Source organism: Hesperophylax consimilis, chromosome 28, assembly GCF_061612785.1.
Source record: "Hesperophylax consimilis isolate HC1 chromosome 28, BYU_Hcon_1.0, whole genome shotgun sequence".
Taxonomy (NCBI): Eukaryota; Metazoa; Arthropoda; class Insecta; order Trichoptera; family Limnephilidae; genus Hesperophylax; species Hesperophylax consimilis.
This window is the reverse complement of record NC_142863.1, coordinates 1151018-1167807: the sequence shown is the minus strand read 5'-3', so window position 1 is coordinate 1167807 and position 16790 is coordinate 1151018. Positions and strand designations below refer to the sequence as shown.

General features: G+C 32.8%; 1 protein-coding gene and 1 long non-coding RNA gene across 2 annotated transcripts in view; both read right to left on the bottom strand.

Moving 5' to 3' along the window:
* Neto (Neuropilin and tolloid-like) overlaps positions 1–400 on the bottom strand; it is a 335932-nt gene extending 335532 nt beyond the window's left edge. Inside the window, exon 1 of the mRNA XM_089649023.1 lies at positions 269–400. Within this exon, the coding sequence (XP_089505149.1) occupies positions 269–320 (52 nt within the window). The 5' untranslated portion in view covers positions 321–400. The remainder of the gene's footprint in view (positions 1–268) is intronic.
* Positions 401–749: 349 nt separating this feature from the next.
* The window catches only part of LOC149409999 (uncharacterized), a 213868-nt gene continuing 197827 nt past the window's right edge, over positions 750–16790 (bottom strand). The window contains exon 3 of the long non-coding RNA XR_016305043.1: positions 750–853. This is a non-coding gene — a long non-coding RNA (uncharacterized LOC149409999). The remainder of the gene's footprint in view (positions 854–16790) is intronic.

The following is a 16790-nucleotide window of genomic DNA, read 5'->3' as shown; positions in this document are numbered from 1 at the left end:
ATTATATTTCTTGCTGTAACAATAAGGGAGACACAGCGATTTTTACGTGTTTGTCCTTAAAATTGAACAAATTAAGTATCAATTATATTTGTGTTTGTGTTTTGGTGCCAATAATGTTATTGTGATCACACATAGGTACTTGTGTATGGGCGGTCACGAGCAATCAGCTTGTCTCCTGTTGTCTCTTTTCAGTCCCTTGTACCAAGTAGGGAAAATTATAGAATTTTCTGAAAGTATCAAATTTAAAAAATAAATGGTAAAAACTCACCTAAAATCAAATACAGCGCAATCCAAAGAGGAGGCATCGAGCACGGCTTCATTGAACTCTTGAAAAAAATACACTTGTCGCAAAACGCGTCGAAATTTCGACAATAAACGTTCACTTAACTTGCACTTAACTACTTCCTAAAACTTAAAAAAAATAATCACTTGATCTAGTAAAAGCCATCCAAGAACTAAAATGTAACGCTTCCACTGTTTCACATTTTTATTGTTTGGAAAACTTAGTATTTTTTAATTGACTTCCTTTTTAAGCGTGGAACCATTTCCACCAGTTCCATAATAATTCAGAAAAAAACAAATTGTTGTCAGTCTCACAACTTTGCTTTCGAAAACACTGGCAATTATATTTTTTCAGACGGCGGTGTGACAGCTCAGCAACGAGACTTTTATTGTATTATATAACTTGCTGAATTTTGTAATATCACCCTTGTTTCATTAGACAAAGTGCTTTATTTTTATTTTTATAATGAGTTTTCATTTGGGATTTATATTGAAGGCTATTTCGCTTTCGTAAAAATAATTTTTACATCATTTGTATTTCTCCTTGAGCGAATTTCCGATGATACCAGATCTGAAATAAGAAAAGAAAAACGTTAAAAACATTTTGAATAATTAATAAAGCATCTGTCAAAAATATGTAAACCGTCAGATAAACGATTTTCAGAAAAGAAAATTCTTTTGTAGTGTTTTTAAATATATACATTTTTTTTTATTTATTTGAAATACATACATGTGACAGATTTACAGAAGAAAAACATACGGTTCTAAAAACTAATTACAATAAAATATTTTCTATTTAAAGTAACTACCCAATTCAATAGAGTAAAACGTTTCTCGTGTTTGAATTGGGGAGTAGTGCCATTACAGTATACATAAGGTAAAGAAAAGAAAGAAAGTTTTTGTTTATAAAGTAAGAAATAAACAAATTTATATAGCATGATAACAAAAGTATAGATAATGAAATAGTCTAATATAGCAGTAAGTAAGTAAGCATAGTTTCAATATCTCTCAACAGATGTCGTTAGGTTGCAAAGTCTCCTCAGGCCTCGGGCATATTCCGTCAGAGGTCGAAGTATTTCCACTGTGCAATCATATTCAAATAATGGAATATTTCTGAATGCATTCGAAAACTAAAAACTGTTTTCAAAAGGTGATGAAAAACGCCCTTAAATTTTATTAATAGAAATAAATATATATTTTTACAAATATTAAAATTTTGAATGCACAGCATAAAAAAATTTTAAATGGCTCAACTTACGTTTTTCGTAACTAAAATTAATGAAAACGAAAAAAAAAATTATTAGAAAACTGAATTATAAACGTTAAAGTCATCTAATTTTTACATCGTTTCATACGAAAATAATGAATAAAAATTTCACGAAGTCTCATTAGTATTTTTCAAATTGCTGTAGAAATATGTAGGTGCACATCTTAATTCTTCTGTGGTTAAGTTCTAGACTTTAATACAAAGTGTGGTGTTTTTTTTATTCTTTCTAACACCGTTATGATCATATTCTCGCCACAAAAATAAGGGAAACATAAGGATTTCTGTCAGACTATAAGAGTAGTTACCAAAAGCCAACAAATGCCTGAAGGGTTCATGTAGTTAAAAGGTGTCTCCATAGGTGTCAGTAGTAATACTACATGAAAGAGAGAGAGCTGTCGGACATTTGGGTATAATACCGAATAATTACGAAGATAGTCGATGTTAGTCGATGTACAGGCGAGCATCTCAGTGAGCGATTCTCCCGCTTAGAATAACTTCGCTTCAGAATAGAACGGACCTCAGTTAACAGGAACGGAGTCCAGTTAGATTATTTGTAAAAACGACACGATAATATACAGATCCATCATCTCAGAATGAATCGAATTGTTTTTGGAAACTCCTGATCATCCAAGTGTCAAACGAACATTCGGTGAAAACCAACATTCAGAATCGAAAAGTGACATTAGCCGTGATTGGTCACCAGATCTGAAAAGCAAGTATTTTATGCATTACAACCATCATATTATCTCATAGTTTCAATATTTGATTAATTTCAGCAGAAGTAAAGATAAATTAATTTGCTCATTTTATTTTTTAAACACATTTAGATAATAATGAGAAGTAAATCTTTCAGTGTCCGGAAACGAAAAATAATGAATTTTAGTATTTATTTCATGAAAAAAAGGATAATTTGACGTTTTTTCTTGGCGCCATTTTAAACTACGAGAAGAAAAAAGTGAACTATCTATTTAATTTTAACAAAATAACGATTAAAATGTTTTATTTTCAATTTCGTGAAACTGAAATTCTTACTTCTCATTATTATCTAACTACTGTGTTAAAAAGTGCGTATTAAGCATGTCCCTATTGTTTGTATATCACATAAACACGCCTACAACACATTTCTATCGTTTTAATCTCTTCAGTGGATGTAGCAATTTAATTATATGTTATAAATGTTAGGAAAATCTGACAATGAATTGTCACATATAATCCGATAAACATTTGACGTGGTGTCAATTCGTCATTGTCACACAAAACAAACTGATGTTGAACGTCTATTAGATATTTACAGAAGGATGTATAATATATAATGTATTGTATTCTTTGATTTGATAAATACAACGATTAAACTCGTTTTCTTCTTATAAAAGCTTATTTGAGATTTAATCAATAATGTCGCTTGTATAAAGGCCTGTGTACACATTGACAGGCAAGAACAGTTTAGTAAGGGGTGGTGCATATCACATGATTTTCACTATTGTTTTCGGGAATGACTGATGCAAATCATTGAAGTCAAAATTAACCCCACTTCCGAGCGAGCTGAAACTCGTCAGAAAGACTCATTGCCGATGACAATGCATTCTCACAATTTTTGGTGGCAATCACGTATACACAGCCTACGTGGTCGAGAGTTAAGGCTCTCGACTAGCAAGCTGAAGGTGTCGGGTTCAAATCCCGGTAAATGAGCAAGTAAATTTTATATGTTTAAATTGTCTTATTTTACAAATTACTCATTTAAAATTGTATATAGTATATTTTCAGCACGTTCATAGTGGAAGATACTCTCAGTATCGCCCTTGTGTAAGACAACCATTCAGAATCAAAACGTTGCTTGAAATGGCTTTGACCGTGTTTGGTGATCAGATCTCAATAGCCAGGTAGGTACTTCCCTGCCTTCTTTTCCCCATCTCCTTCCCCTCCCACAACCTTTAGCCTAGGAACATATCCCAAAAGAGGATGCCATAGTCTCAATGGCTTCAGACGACAGGGAGCAGTTAGGATTAATACTATTGTGTGGTATTCAGATATTTTTTTATAATCTCGGAATAAAACTGTAGATTTGTATACAATTCAAATATACGCCACCCGCCATGCGTCCATCAAGCGCCTGCCACAAAAAATCCTTATAAATAGATAGATGATATGCCTAAAACCATTATTCTCACCAAGGAAAACGTCTCTTTAATAAATTATCAGACGAAATCAGGTACATTAATGATAAAATACAAATAAAATTTAACTTTATCAAGAAATTTTTTGAAGAAATCAAAAATAAACACTGTCTCTCCTATTTTACCTGAAAATCATACAATTAATCCAAAAAAAAAAAATTTTCTTCTTTGTAATAATAATAATAATAATATTTTGATGATTTGTATAGCGCCGTTTTTGGGCAATATCACCTCAAGAGCGCTGTACAAATATATAATACATTTCTAAAATGATCTATGTTATTACTAACTATATATGGAGATAATGTACAGTACAATACGAACGTGGTAGGTCACTTGAGATCAACACTTAATTAACATTAACTTATTGTTTATTAGCGAAATTTAGATACAGGATTTAGGACTTAATTGGATATAATTGGACTTTCTCTCAGGAATCGTATATTTAATTTAAGGGTATGACAGCTTAAAAAGGTAATTTTTTAGTTTAGACCTGAATTCTGTTGAATTTTTTATGGATCTTAGTTCCGGAGGAAGTTTATTCCAAGCCTTCGGCCCAGATGCTCCGAAAGCGCGATCATCAATATTATTTAGCGCGTATTTGGCTTGCGCTTAGGTTCTATCAGTCTGCCTACAGCTGCTGATCTAAGATTTGACTGCCTCAGACCACATAAATAAGTATTTTGTTTTATTTCATAATCGTGATGTAACCGAAACTCTATATATAATATATTTTTTAAATCCAACAACAAACAGAACACTATTTTACAATCTTTTTGAAAAATAACGATGTACCTACTGTAATTTTTGTCAGAATGTACTCACATCTTCCATCCACAAGCAAATGTCCCTAATGGAATACCAGTATAAATCATGAGATACTAAAAAACCCGCTGTTACACCTGAATTATTATATTATGTCAAATTACATTAATTATTTTTCTTTAAATAAAACATGTATCTACTATTTCAATCCAAAGACAAAAAATGTGGAATAATCATAGAGCTACACTTGGAACTTAGAGGTACTACTGCGAATAATATCTCGTCAAAACTTGTTCCATTATTTGAACGCGATAAGCAATTCACGTAGACCTGCTTCGGTAGCTTTAATTAGAGCATTGGGAGAGTTAGAGGAAAAAAAGCGGAACCCGTTTTTTCGCTTCACGTCCCATCTAAATATAATACATCAATGGGAATAATATTGAATTGTGAAGGAAAATTCATCAATAATAATGGTTTCCAAGATTAAAATTAATGAAAAAACGCTTAACATTTAAAAAAATCTTGGTTTATTGTTAAAGATTTGCTCAGGTACGTCCTATCCATCAACATCCTACGAAGAAAAAAGTAAAACGTATTTAATTCTCAAAATATTTTTTCTTGGAAAAAGGAGTTTGACATTTTGATGCGATAGGTTTTAAATAATGTCTTCACACACTATAGTAGTCGTATTTCATACTATCGGAACACTGATTAAATTTATCGATAAAAGTTCTATGTGGGCGAAAACAATTCAAAGTTAATCCGAGTTCTAGAAGTCATTGAACCAGAGTTACAGACACACAACCGAAATTATTATTTTTAATAATATTTATTAATTTATAATTTTTAATGATAATCTAATGTTGTTTAAGAGGCAAGGTTTTTTTATACAAAGCACAAAAAAAAATATATTATTTTTTTAATGTAATTATTACTATAAAATACCCATATACATTGAAAAGATCTACCGAGAAAAATTACATGCAGTCGAATTGCGTTATCATAACGTTATCAATGCCTTTCCCATAAAAATAAAGCTAATTGTCAATTGTTTCGTAGTGAAAAAATCTACTAAGCAATAATTTTTGAATGAAATACCAGTATGTATCGAATAATTTGGAGGGTTTTGAATAAGCCGATGTAGAGCAATTGTTAGAGAATCTGACTGGCAGTCAGAAGGCTGAGAGTTCAATTCCAGTCATCGGTGTTTCATTATTTTTATTTATTTTGGCTTTCACCCATTACGAGTGATCTTGATCATACACAATTAACATTTTTTTCTTATAAACAAATACAGCAAATGACAGATGATAAAAATACCGATTATTATACAATATAAACATAACGTAACGTAACATAAATAAGCATAACATTAACATAACATAACATACTTTACATAAACGGTACAGAGCTGGTAACACTAGGTAATTAAAAAATTTTAAAATAGGAACCTGTGTAGAAAAATAGTGGGCGTTTTTCGTTATTTAACCAAACAAATTTTTCCAAATTTAGTAGTATAGTGGTACCTCGACATACGAGTGCCCCAACATACGAGTTTTTCGAGATACGAGCCGGCGAGCGAGTGTTTTTTTGCTTTGGGTTACGAGCGATATTCGATATACGAGTTCGGTGGCTGACTGACGACTGAGGAGATACAAGAGTTACAGTCACAGCAGCATACGGATGTTATGCAAGAAATTGGTTTCGAGGAGTCAGAGGAGGAAGTGGTTATTTCTATAAGTGAGATAAAGGAGATCTTAGGAATGTGGAAGAGAGTTTCACAGTTCGTGGAAAAGAAGCACCCAGAAAAAGTTGCAACAGGTCGGGCATCTGATCTGTTTAATGACACTTGCCTAACTCATTTCCGGAAAATTCTAAGAGGGAGGAAGAAACAAACCTCCTTGGACATGTTTTTTTTCTAAACGGCCTACAGGTGAAAGCGAGAAAAATGAAGCGAAAAAGGCACAGACCAGTAAGGATATCTAATTTATTTATTTACATTCTCTTTTTTGTTTTTGTACAATAAATATTTGTCATTTATAAATGCGTTTCTATTATTCAAAACCACGTAACAAAAATAACTGAGGTGAAATTTTGGGGGTTGGAACGGATTAATGGTAGCCTAATTGTTTTGTATGGGGAAATCTGCATCGATATACGAGTAATTCAAGATACGAGCAATGTTGCGGAACGAATTAAACTCGTATGTCGAGGTACCACTGTATTTTTTATTTTTTTTAAACAGAACTATCAAATAGAAAAACTTTTAAAACTATTGCCTAAATATAGTATTATTTTATTAACGACTTGAAGGTTTTTATGTTATACATTGTTATAGGTAAGTTGTTGAGGAGTATAATAATAAGTCTATAGTAGGTACATGAAATAATAAAATTAGTATGAACCATAGAAGCAGGTACAATACAAGTTATCATGGAGAGTTCTGCTGCACAAAGGAGTTTAATAATTTTATACAATAACAAGAGTACAAAATAAGTACTTTAGGTACAATGAAAGTAGTTAGTTACACGTATAGTAACTTGATATTATAAAAATAAACATTTTGCTGTAAAGCATTTTTGTATTTAGCAAACCTTTATTACACCAGATTGCGTGTTTTACAGAACAAAGCTAGATTAATACAGCGATAAAATTTGTACAAAGGAGTTTGGTAATTGTTTTATACTAATATAATAACGTTGTTAAAGAAAGCTAGTTAACATAATTATAAAAATAAACATGAACATTTTGTTGTAAAGCATATTTGTAATTAACAAACCTTTATTACATTCGATTGGGTGGTTTACAGAACATAGAAAAAAAATATATACCTAAAGATGAAATGCATTCATGATTATTTTTTTAAATCCGTCACAAATATGTTTTTAATTTCTTTTATATACTCAATAGTATTATTATTCAATTTATAAAAACAGTTATATCACAAAAGGTGTTAAACAAGGCTGCGTAATGTCGCCGTGGTTATTCAATCTATACATGGATAATTGTATGCAAGAATTGAAAGAGGTGGGATTGGGCGCGAATTTGAATAATTTGAAAGTATGTTGCCTGTTGTATGCTGATGATGCGGTGCTGATTGCTAATAGTATAGATGATCTACAGTCTCTCGTGTCTAAGATGAACGAAGTATGCATGAAGAATGAGTTAATGATGAATGTAAGTAAGTCTAAAGTAATGGTGTTTAAAAGAGAGAGTACGAAAACAGTGTGCAATATAATTGTGAATGGGGAATACTTGGAGCAGGTGGATGAGTTTGTGTATTTAGGAAGTATGTTTACGAGAGATGGGAAGGCTGACAGAGATATCGAAAGAAGGGTAAATGCAGGTATTTCCGTTAATGGAGGACTAAACGCCGTAGGCGCTAACAAAAAATTGTCCAAAAAAGCGAAGTTAGCAGTCCACAACGGAGTGCTGGTACCTACCTTGATGTATGGAAGTGAAGCATGGAACTGGCAAAGAAAGGATGAAAGTAGATTAAATGCTGTTGAAATGAGATCCCTGAGGCGTATGTGTGGTAAAACCATGTTTGATCGTGTGAGGAATGTGGAGATCCGCAAAGAGTGCAAGGCTGATGTAAGCGTAATGAGTAAGATTAAGAAAGGGACGCTTAGATGGTTTGGGCATGTAGAGCGAATGAGCGAAGATAGGAGTGTAAGGAGGATATATGATGCAAATGTGAACGGTAGCAGAAGTCGGGGACGCCCGAGGAAGACATGGCACGATCAAGTGAATCAGATACTCGAGTCGGGCCATGTCAAGAGTCAGAATAATAGAAGAGTATGTATGAGACGATGTATGAATGTGAATGAGGCAAAGAGTGTGTGCCAAGACCGAGTTGTTTGGCGGTCCGTCCTCTCTGCCTACCCCTGCGGGGAAACGGCGTGATGGTTAGTTAGTTAGTTAGTTAGGTAAAAACAGTTTATTTATAAACAAGTTCTGATATGTAATTATTATTACGTGTTACAGCTGTTTCGCGATCTAAAGGAATTATCAAACTGTTCTGTTACAAATATTCTAATAGATTGAATTAATTACACTGAGTGATGGCTTTAAACGTCGATTGAACTAAAATTATTACCGTGTCTGTGTAGCCATTTACTATAATATTGTGTAGGTAATCATTTATCGACAATCCTAAGATTGTAGCCGATAAAGCTCAAGCCGTTAATTACATTTTATTTATTCATTTTCGGGAAATCGACAATTTACATTTCATCATTTTGTACATAAGTATTATATAGTAAAATAAAACCAATTATGGATTTCCTCCGTGTGACTTTACCTAAACTGAGACAGCATAATACGGAATAAGTAAATTAAATTTGTGAGAAAGGAATATGAATTAAAAAAATTATACAAAACAGAGGGCCTGGTAGGAGACAAATGTCTTGGCTGCGAAATATACGAGAGTGGACCGGCATTAGAAGTGTGGAGGAGCTATTCCGGGCAGCGCAAGACAAAGAGACATTTTCTAGAGTGATCGCCAACGTCGGGAGGACCTGATACGGCACATAAAGAAGAAGATAAAAAACAAAAGATTATATAAAACGAAAAATTTACAAATAATAGATTTATCAATACATTTATAGCCATGGAGAGAGGTTGTAGATATAAATCAAATCATAATAGAGATATAAAGATTATTCACAAACCATCAGAGAAATATTATTTTATGGACCTCTTGTAATTAGTAAGTTCGCAACTGAAAATATCAACCTTGGATAATACGCTATTGTAATTATTGCATAGTCTGTTCAGGCAAAAACTCTGCTTAGAGTTCGTTTTGCTTTGATCAACCCTGAACAGGACACAAGAGCGTGTTGAACGCGCAGGTACATTGAATTGGATCTTATTCAGCAACTCTGGGCATTGCATATTATTGTTAACTACTTTATACAGGAATAGTGCATCCTTATGATGCCTCCGTACACTCAGTGAATCAATTTTAAAGTATGAAGCTGCCTCTGCATAATTATTAAATCTTACAAATGACTTGTAATAATAACAATAATATTGTAAACTGTTATTTTATTAGACATCATATAACATTGGTACTATTCGTTTGTTTTGAAAATAACTCGCACATATTCTTATTGCTCTATCGATGCGATTTGTTATTGAAACTGCCGAGACTTGGCACGACTATCGCAGTTTTCTAGACTCGAATTTACGCTCTCGGCAATGATGAAAGAAACAGTCGGTGTTGTGTAGACACGTGTAATATTAAATAAAAAAACATCCCGATAAAAAAATATTGCTAATTTATTAAGAATCTATTCAAATTATTCATATTTCTGTTAAAAACGGTATTCTAGGCCATTAACGAATGCATTGATAGGTATCCTGATAAACTTTAAGTAAAATGTCACGGTGTCCGAACACGTGTTCATAAAAATCAAAACATTTTTTGGATTTCGTTATGATTCATTTTTATTATTTTTTTTTTTATTTCTTGCTAGAGCAATCCCGATGAGTTACAAAACTCATTGTTGGACGAGAGGAACTTAAAATACATAGGTAGGAATTAATAGGTACAATTGTACATTGGTATTTTGATATCAACCTTATAAGTTTCACATACGAAACAGTACAAAAATTGAAAAATATCATTATTGTAAGTTTCAAATACAAACCAGTACCCTGTAATATTATTAAGACAAACGCAGGGGTACTAAGATGTGTAATGTGTCCGATATTATTACGAATTTACTAACACTTTATCAGGAAGCGGCTTGCAGTCCCGTTTTTAACTGGATTAACAATAATTTCAAGAGATTTTTAATAACAATCTAGGTGGCGAGTACCCGGCGTTTTGAATCGAATTTTCTTTACCTTCTATAATATGCATGTATTAAATATATAAATCTTTCAGAAGAAATTTTCTAAATGAACGTGTAAGCCCTATTAAAATCCGTTGTGTAGTTTAGAAGAACTAATCGCATAAACAGACAGACGCGGATAGCGACTTTCTTCTTCTTCAATGGCGCTACAGCCCATTTCGAGCCTTGGCCTCCTTTAACATGAGCCTCCACCGTCCTCTGTCCTCGGCCGTCGTCTTCCAATCTGCAACATGGAGTAGTCCTCTGGCATCTTTCCTGACATCGTCCTCCCATCTCAGCCTAGGTCTGCCCGCCTTTCGTTTGCCTCCCGGGTGTCCTGTTAGAACCTTCTTTGGTACACGTGTGCTTGGCATTCGGTGCACATGTCCGGCCCATCTTAGTCTTTGGAGCCGTAAATGAGTAGAGAGTCTGGGAGCTTGGTAGATGTCATATAGCTCCTTATTGTGGCGGATTCTCCATGCCTCTCCCTCTCGCACCGCTCCTAAGATTTTTCGAAGTACCTTTCTTTTGAAGGTGTCCAGCCGTTCCGCAGACTTTGCTGTCAGTGTTCCCGCCTCACATCCATAGGCCAAGACCGTTCTAATAATTGCGACTTTATTTTAGTATAATAAAGAAGAGATTATTATAAGCAATAATTATTATCCTGAAATGCCTATATAAATTGAAATGCCGCCAATGAGAATCGAACCCACATCCTTCTGATAGCCAGTCAGGGGCACTAGCTACTATGCTACGTCAGCTTATATTTAAACCGCCAAATAATTCAATAAATACAAGTATTTTATTCAACAAAATTATTGCTTAGATTAGATTTTTTTTTTAAATCAGCATTACTACATTTAATAATGTTGCAATAATCTCCTCTAAATTTTATCGTCCAGTAGTGTTATTACATCTCAGTAGCAATTTTCTCCCACGTTTGAATTTGAACGCCAGACACGTTTATTTAAATTTCCATACCCAGTGGCTCGTAAATTTGAGGTACACCGTAATGCTTCGCAATTTTGAATTGTTTATCCGCCGTGTTTTTTTTTATTAGTGGAGTCATTTGGCCGCTTTGTTATCCGTAAGTAAGTGAAGGAAGAATGCCAAGACTTTGGCAGAACGACAATTATTTTCAAAGACAGTATTTTGAAAGGATTCCGCTGCATTGAGAATTCTGAAAAATAGGATGAATTTATTATAGAAATACTTGAATGGTGTAGCCCTGGTGGAAGAATCGTAAAGATATAAGAATATGACGCAGAGACATATACAAATAATTATTAGTTGTTTCCTCATACCATAAAAACGTATGCTTCCGTTAACAAGCCAAAAATGTGTATATTCTTGGTATACCTTATATTGTAGGTAATAGGCATTAAAATCGCTTGACAAACGGAGTCTAGAAAAAATATGATTTAAGATTTTCACGGCCAAAAGTATTTTTGCTATTTGTTTTGGGGGTGTTATGCCGTGTTGCGTCTGCCCTGATGATGGACAATGCAATGCTGTCCGAAACGTTGGCTAAAGAAGGAGTTAGCGCAACACGTCATAACACCCCAAAAACAAATAGCAAAAAAGGAGTCTAGAAAAGTTCTATTTTATTTATGTTGTAAATAATTTTATAAGAAAGCATAAAATTTAATCAAGTGAAACTGTCACAGACAATCTTATATTTTATTTTGTTAAAGTTGTATCCTTTACGCGTTCATACATTTCTACTGAAAAAATATTTTTTTTAGTAGTTTTAATTTATATTTTCTATTGAGTATTTTTTTATTAATTTGTATTCTACTCAAGCGAAACGATAGGAAAACCTTCAATTTATTTAAAGCATATTTTTGCCATTCATAATGTACGCCAATTCGTTACAAAGAAAAAAATAGCATTAAGCTTCGCCTTAATATTAATTGTAGGTAAAATGATCGTAAACAAAATGATCGTATACAAAATCAAATGATAGTAATTCTCCAATAATCGAAAAACAAAAACAAGATCCGGAACAAAATAACAAAATGATGAAGAAGAAACAAAAGAAGAACAATAACCAAAAAAAGAACAAGAAACAAAAGAAGAACAATAAGCAAAAGAAAAACGAGAAACAAAAGAAGAACAGAAACGAAAAGATGAACAAGAAACAAAAGAAGCACAATAACCAAAAGATGAACAAGAAACAAAAGAACAACAATAACCTAAAACAAGAAATGAAAAAATATAAAATACTGATTGGTATTTGAAGTTACATTTCCTTTTTTAAAACTGATAATATTCATACCAAAATGTAACTTGATATACCATTTCGAAACGTGTTCCGTCACTCTGCTCGTTGAGTAAAGAAGAAAACTACAAATGCCTTCCATACATTCGCCGCTGACACAGTACCTTTTAGTTCTTCCACTGGCCTGACATTGTACGTCTCCATGTCACTTGAATTTTTAAATCATATTGAACCACATTTTTGTGTGTTGGAAATCAAAGGCCCGATTGGCCAAATATTTGGATCACGAAACGCGACCAAATAGCATTTTTGTGTTTTTATGAGATTCTAACCATTGTAGATTTTACAGTTATTTAGTACTATTAATCGTAACTGTTCAGAGTTTTTTCTTCGTATAGAAATAATATGACGAACAGTTCCCGGAATTCGATAGTGGCCGGAATGTTTTTGAAGAGCCAACATTTTATTTTTTAAATAAAATATACTATAGTTCATGTGACACAAAGATACATTTACGAATATATTTACCTCCTTTAAAACGAAACAATACTCTAACATAAATCCAGAATCTTAACGACATAAGATGATGAAGATGAAGCAGCCGTGTACAAAAATATGCGACGCGTGGCCCTGATGTATTGGAAAGATTTGCCGTTGAATTTTATCTATTTAATCTCTGAATTAAAGTGGGAATCTTAACGACATAAGTGGTGAAGTCGTGTAAAAACAATATTCACGCGGCCCGGCGTAATGGATGGACCCACGGTCTACTTTGCCCTAACAGGTCTAGGAAATCGATATTTCCGTGGGGTTTATTTTAATTATTTCTGATGAACGTATTATTAAAACCTCAAATGTTTCTAGAGGGATCCGTCAGGAAGTTACTAAGTCATTTTCTAGGATAATAAAAATATAAATTATAAAAATTTCAAACCGTTTTACATAAAATATTTTAATGGTAAGGTGCTGTTTTTATTAACCTTAAATATACATAACTTACAAGTGTACTGATTTGAGTTAATGTCGTCTTAATAATAAACGCGTTTTAAATTTTACACGGCTGATAGCCAAAAATTTAACATACTTTGTTATTGGTTGTTTATCAGTTGTGTAAAATTTTAAACAAATTTATTGTTAATAAATTATTTTAAGCAATAGTTAGTAAATATTCATGCAAATTGAAAATACCTCCCGAGTAGAAATAAATGCCGCCGACGGGAATTGAACCCGCACCCTCTGATGTACGGTCAGATGCTCTGGACCACTGAGCTATTCGGGAGATATAAAAATTATTATAAACAATAATTAGTCGCTTGAAATATCCATACAAATTGAAAATATCTCCCGAGTAGCTCAGTGGTTCAGAGCACCTGATCGGACATCAGAAGGCACGGGTTCAATTCCCGTCGGCGGCATTTATTTCTACTTGGGAGATATTTTCAATTTGTATGGATATTTCCGGCGACTAATTATTTCTTATAATAATTTTTTATTCTTTGTTCTATGCATAAAAAATCTTGTCTTATAAAAATTAGTTTATTATTAAAAAAAAATAATACGTTTATTGATGTAGGACGGTTTGGTTTTAAATATATCTAAAATGTCTGCGGATGTATTGGAAGATCGGTAAAATTGCGCTATTGGAAGTTATATGAATAGTCAAAGTTATAGTTGTCATATTTTGTAGGTGTATAGTTATATAGCTCTCTTATTTCAAGTATTTTTTTGAGTGTTTTGGAACATCAGACAGATAAAGAAAATAATGTACTTAACCCTAGATAACTTATCGCTCGTCGAGGCGACGACGCGCTACTCGGCGAAATTCGAAATCACCTACTTCTCCTAATTTGAGTAAACAGTGCAGTACGTGACTGTTCGGGCATAACGCAAAGAAATTATAATTATTTTATTACCTACATCCATCCTATTGTTCCCACCTTGCCATCGGGATATAGGGATTTGGTCTGACCGGCGCTCGCTAGTACAATTTCTACCACCTACGGATACGCGTCTCGGGTCATACATTTCAATGGACATTTCTTTCGTGGTCGATACCTAGTGACGGAAATAGAATAATACTGTGTGAGTTTGGTGCTATCACGGAAGCTGTAAGGAGATACCAGTACAAGGTAGGACTTTCCTTTAATTCTGGTGGCATCCTCGAACTTCCTATTCCCGTTCCCGTATATCGATCAATTTGCACCCGACAAGACGCTAAAGTTTTTCAAGAGCTATCGAAACAGTGACGCGATTGCGGACACACGCACACTAGGTCGTGCCCTATGACCATCAACAACAATTTTTATATTTAAGGTACGTACATTCATATATTCTTATATTTATTGTTAATGTTGGCGAATCTTCTACAATAGAAGCTCCGGTTGCATCTACATCAAACGTGCGTAAAATTTGCTACCTGTGTCCATCCAAAGCCCGGAGGATGACCAAACACCGTTGCACCAGATGTAGAGGGGCTATTTGTGGTCCACATAATGTTGACATGTGTGGTCACTGTGTAGACTGATATGTTGATATTAATTTGTACTTAATTTGTTCATTATAAACCATACATTTGTGCTATGTAACAAGTTCCTATTTAATTAAATATTTTTGATTTATTTCTAGTGTTTTATCGCGTAGTCCACTCCATGAAAGTGTAGTTACAATGGAACAATGAAAACAGTTTAGTTATCTAGGGTTAAAGTCTTATAAAGATCAGTGAATAAATTGTATTATTTACAACATTTATGCTAGCAGAAGAGACTATAACCTACTGAGAGCTAAGTCTATACTTATCAGATTAAATGAAACTCGCGAAAATTGTAGACTTTTCCCTTTGTGGGATTTGCGGTGACCGGAAATCAAACAAGGGAAAAAATCTTCCCTATTTCTTTGAGCCCAAGGGACTGTTTTTCCACCTAACCGTTTGATTCGGTAAACCCTAAACAAGGTCGTATTTTGGTTTGTTTATTTTTCGTTGTTCTTATTTGAGCAAAGAGTGTTAGTGCTTATGTTAGAAGGGAATATAAAAATGCTGAATTAACCCAAAAAAATCTTTTTTACCAATTTTTGTGTTGTCAAGGGGTTTCGTCTTACGAAGTTAGGTTACAATAATAATAAATATTTTATTATCTTTTTTTGTAATAGATGGATTAAATGATATCCTCACTGGATAGTATATAGTAATTATAAATATATTTAAAAGTGTATTTTTCTGTAATAAACTTTATAAGGTGTTTTTTTTGTTCAGTTGAATGGTTTCGGTTTCAGTCTGTATTTGGTGTCAGTGTATTATCTATTTCTTATCTCCCTATGTCTTGTGTCCAGCTTTTTAATTGAGATTTAAATGTTAAACTATTGTTGTGAATTTTTAAAGAGAGTGGGATTTTTCTGTAGAGTTTAGTAACATAGTGAAATAAGCTTTTTTGCCCAAATGTTATGTTTGTGGTTGCTTGTTGGATATGTTTTTGACTTTGAGATCTAGTGTTTCTAATATATATTATGTGTTAGTTGTTATTTCTTGTGTTTTGTATTTATGAATGTGAAGGACTATTGTTTTAGAATAGAGTTGTTTAAGTGACATGGTGTTCAGTTTGTTGAAGATTTTGTTATTGCTAGTTCTTACAGGAACTTTCAAAATATTTTTAATTATTTTAATGAGGATATTGTCACGGTTGGGTTATGTTAGCTGGAAAATATCTTATTATGTTAAATAAAATATACATGTTAATAAATGTATAATGTTCTAACGAGACTAACGTTCTACTTGCTGAAAAGATTAAGTTATATTATTTTGGATGATAAACTAATGTTTAAGACGTAGGTTTATGCATAGCACGACCAATAACATATTATTTCAAAGAAATAATTACTAGCCTGAAACACTTACATAAATTGAAAAAAATCTTTGATGGAAAATAATATGCTATCCTTTGTGCTATGTATAAAAAACCTTGTCTTTTAAAAAAGTGTATACTTATATTAAGGAGAAAAGAGATTATTTATTTATTTATTTATTAACGCCGATTATAGCGGCTTTTACAAAAGAATAACAATTTTTTTTTTACATATTATAAATACAGAATATACATAGATAAAAAAAATTTAAATACAAAATACATAAAAGAGAACAATAGAAATGGTTATTATAAATACAATGCAACAATGTGTATATATAAATATATAAACAATTAATTTACAATAAATCCCGGATAAACTAATACTTTAAAACTGTATTTGGT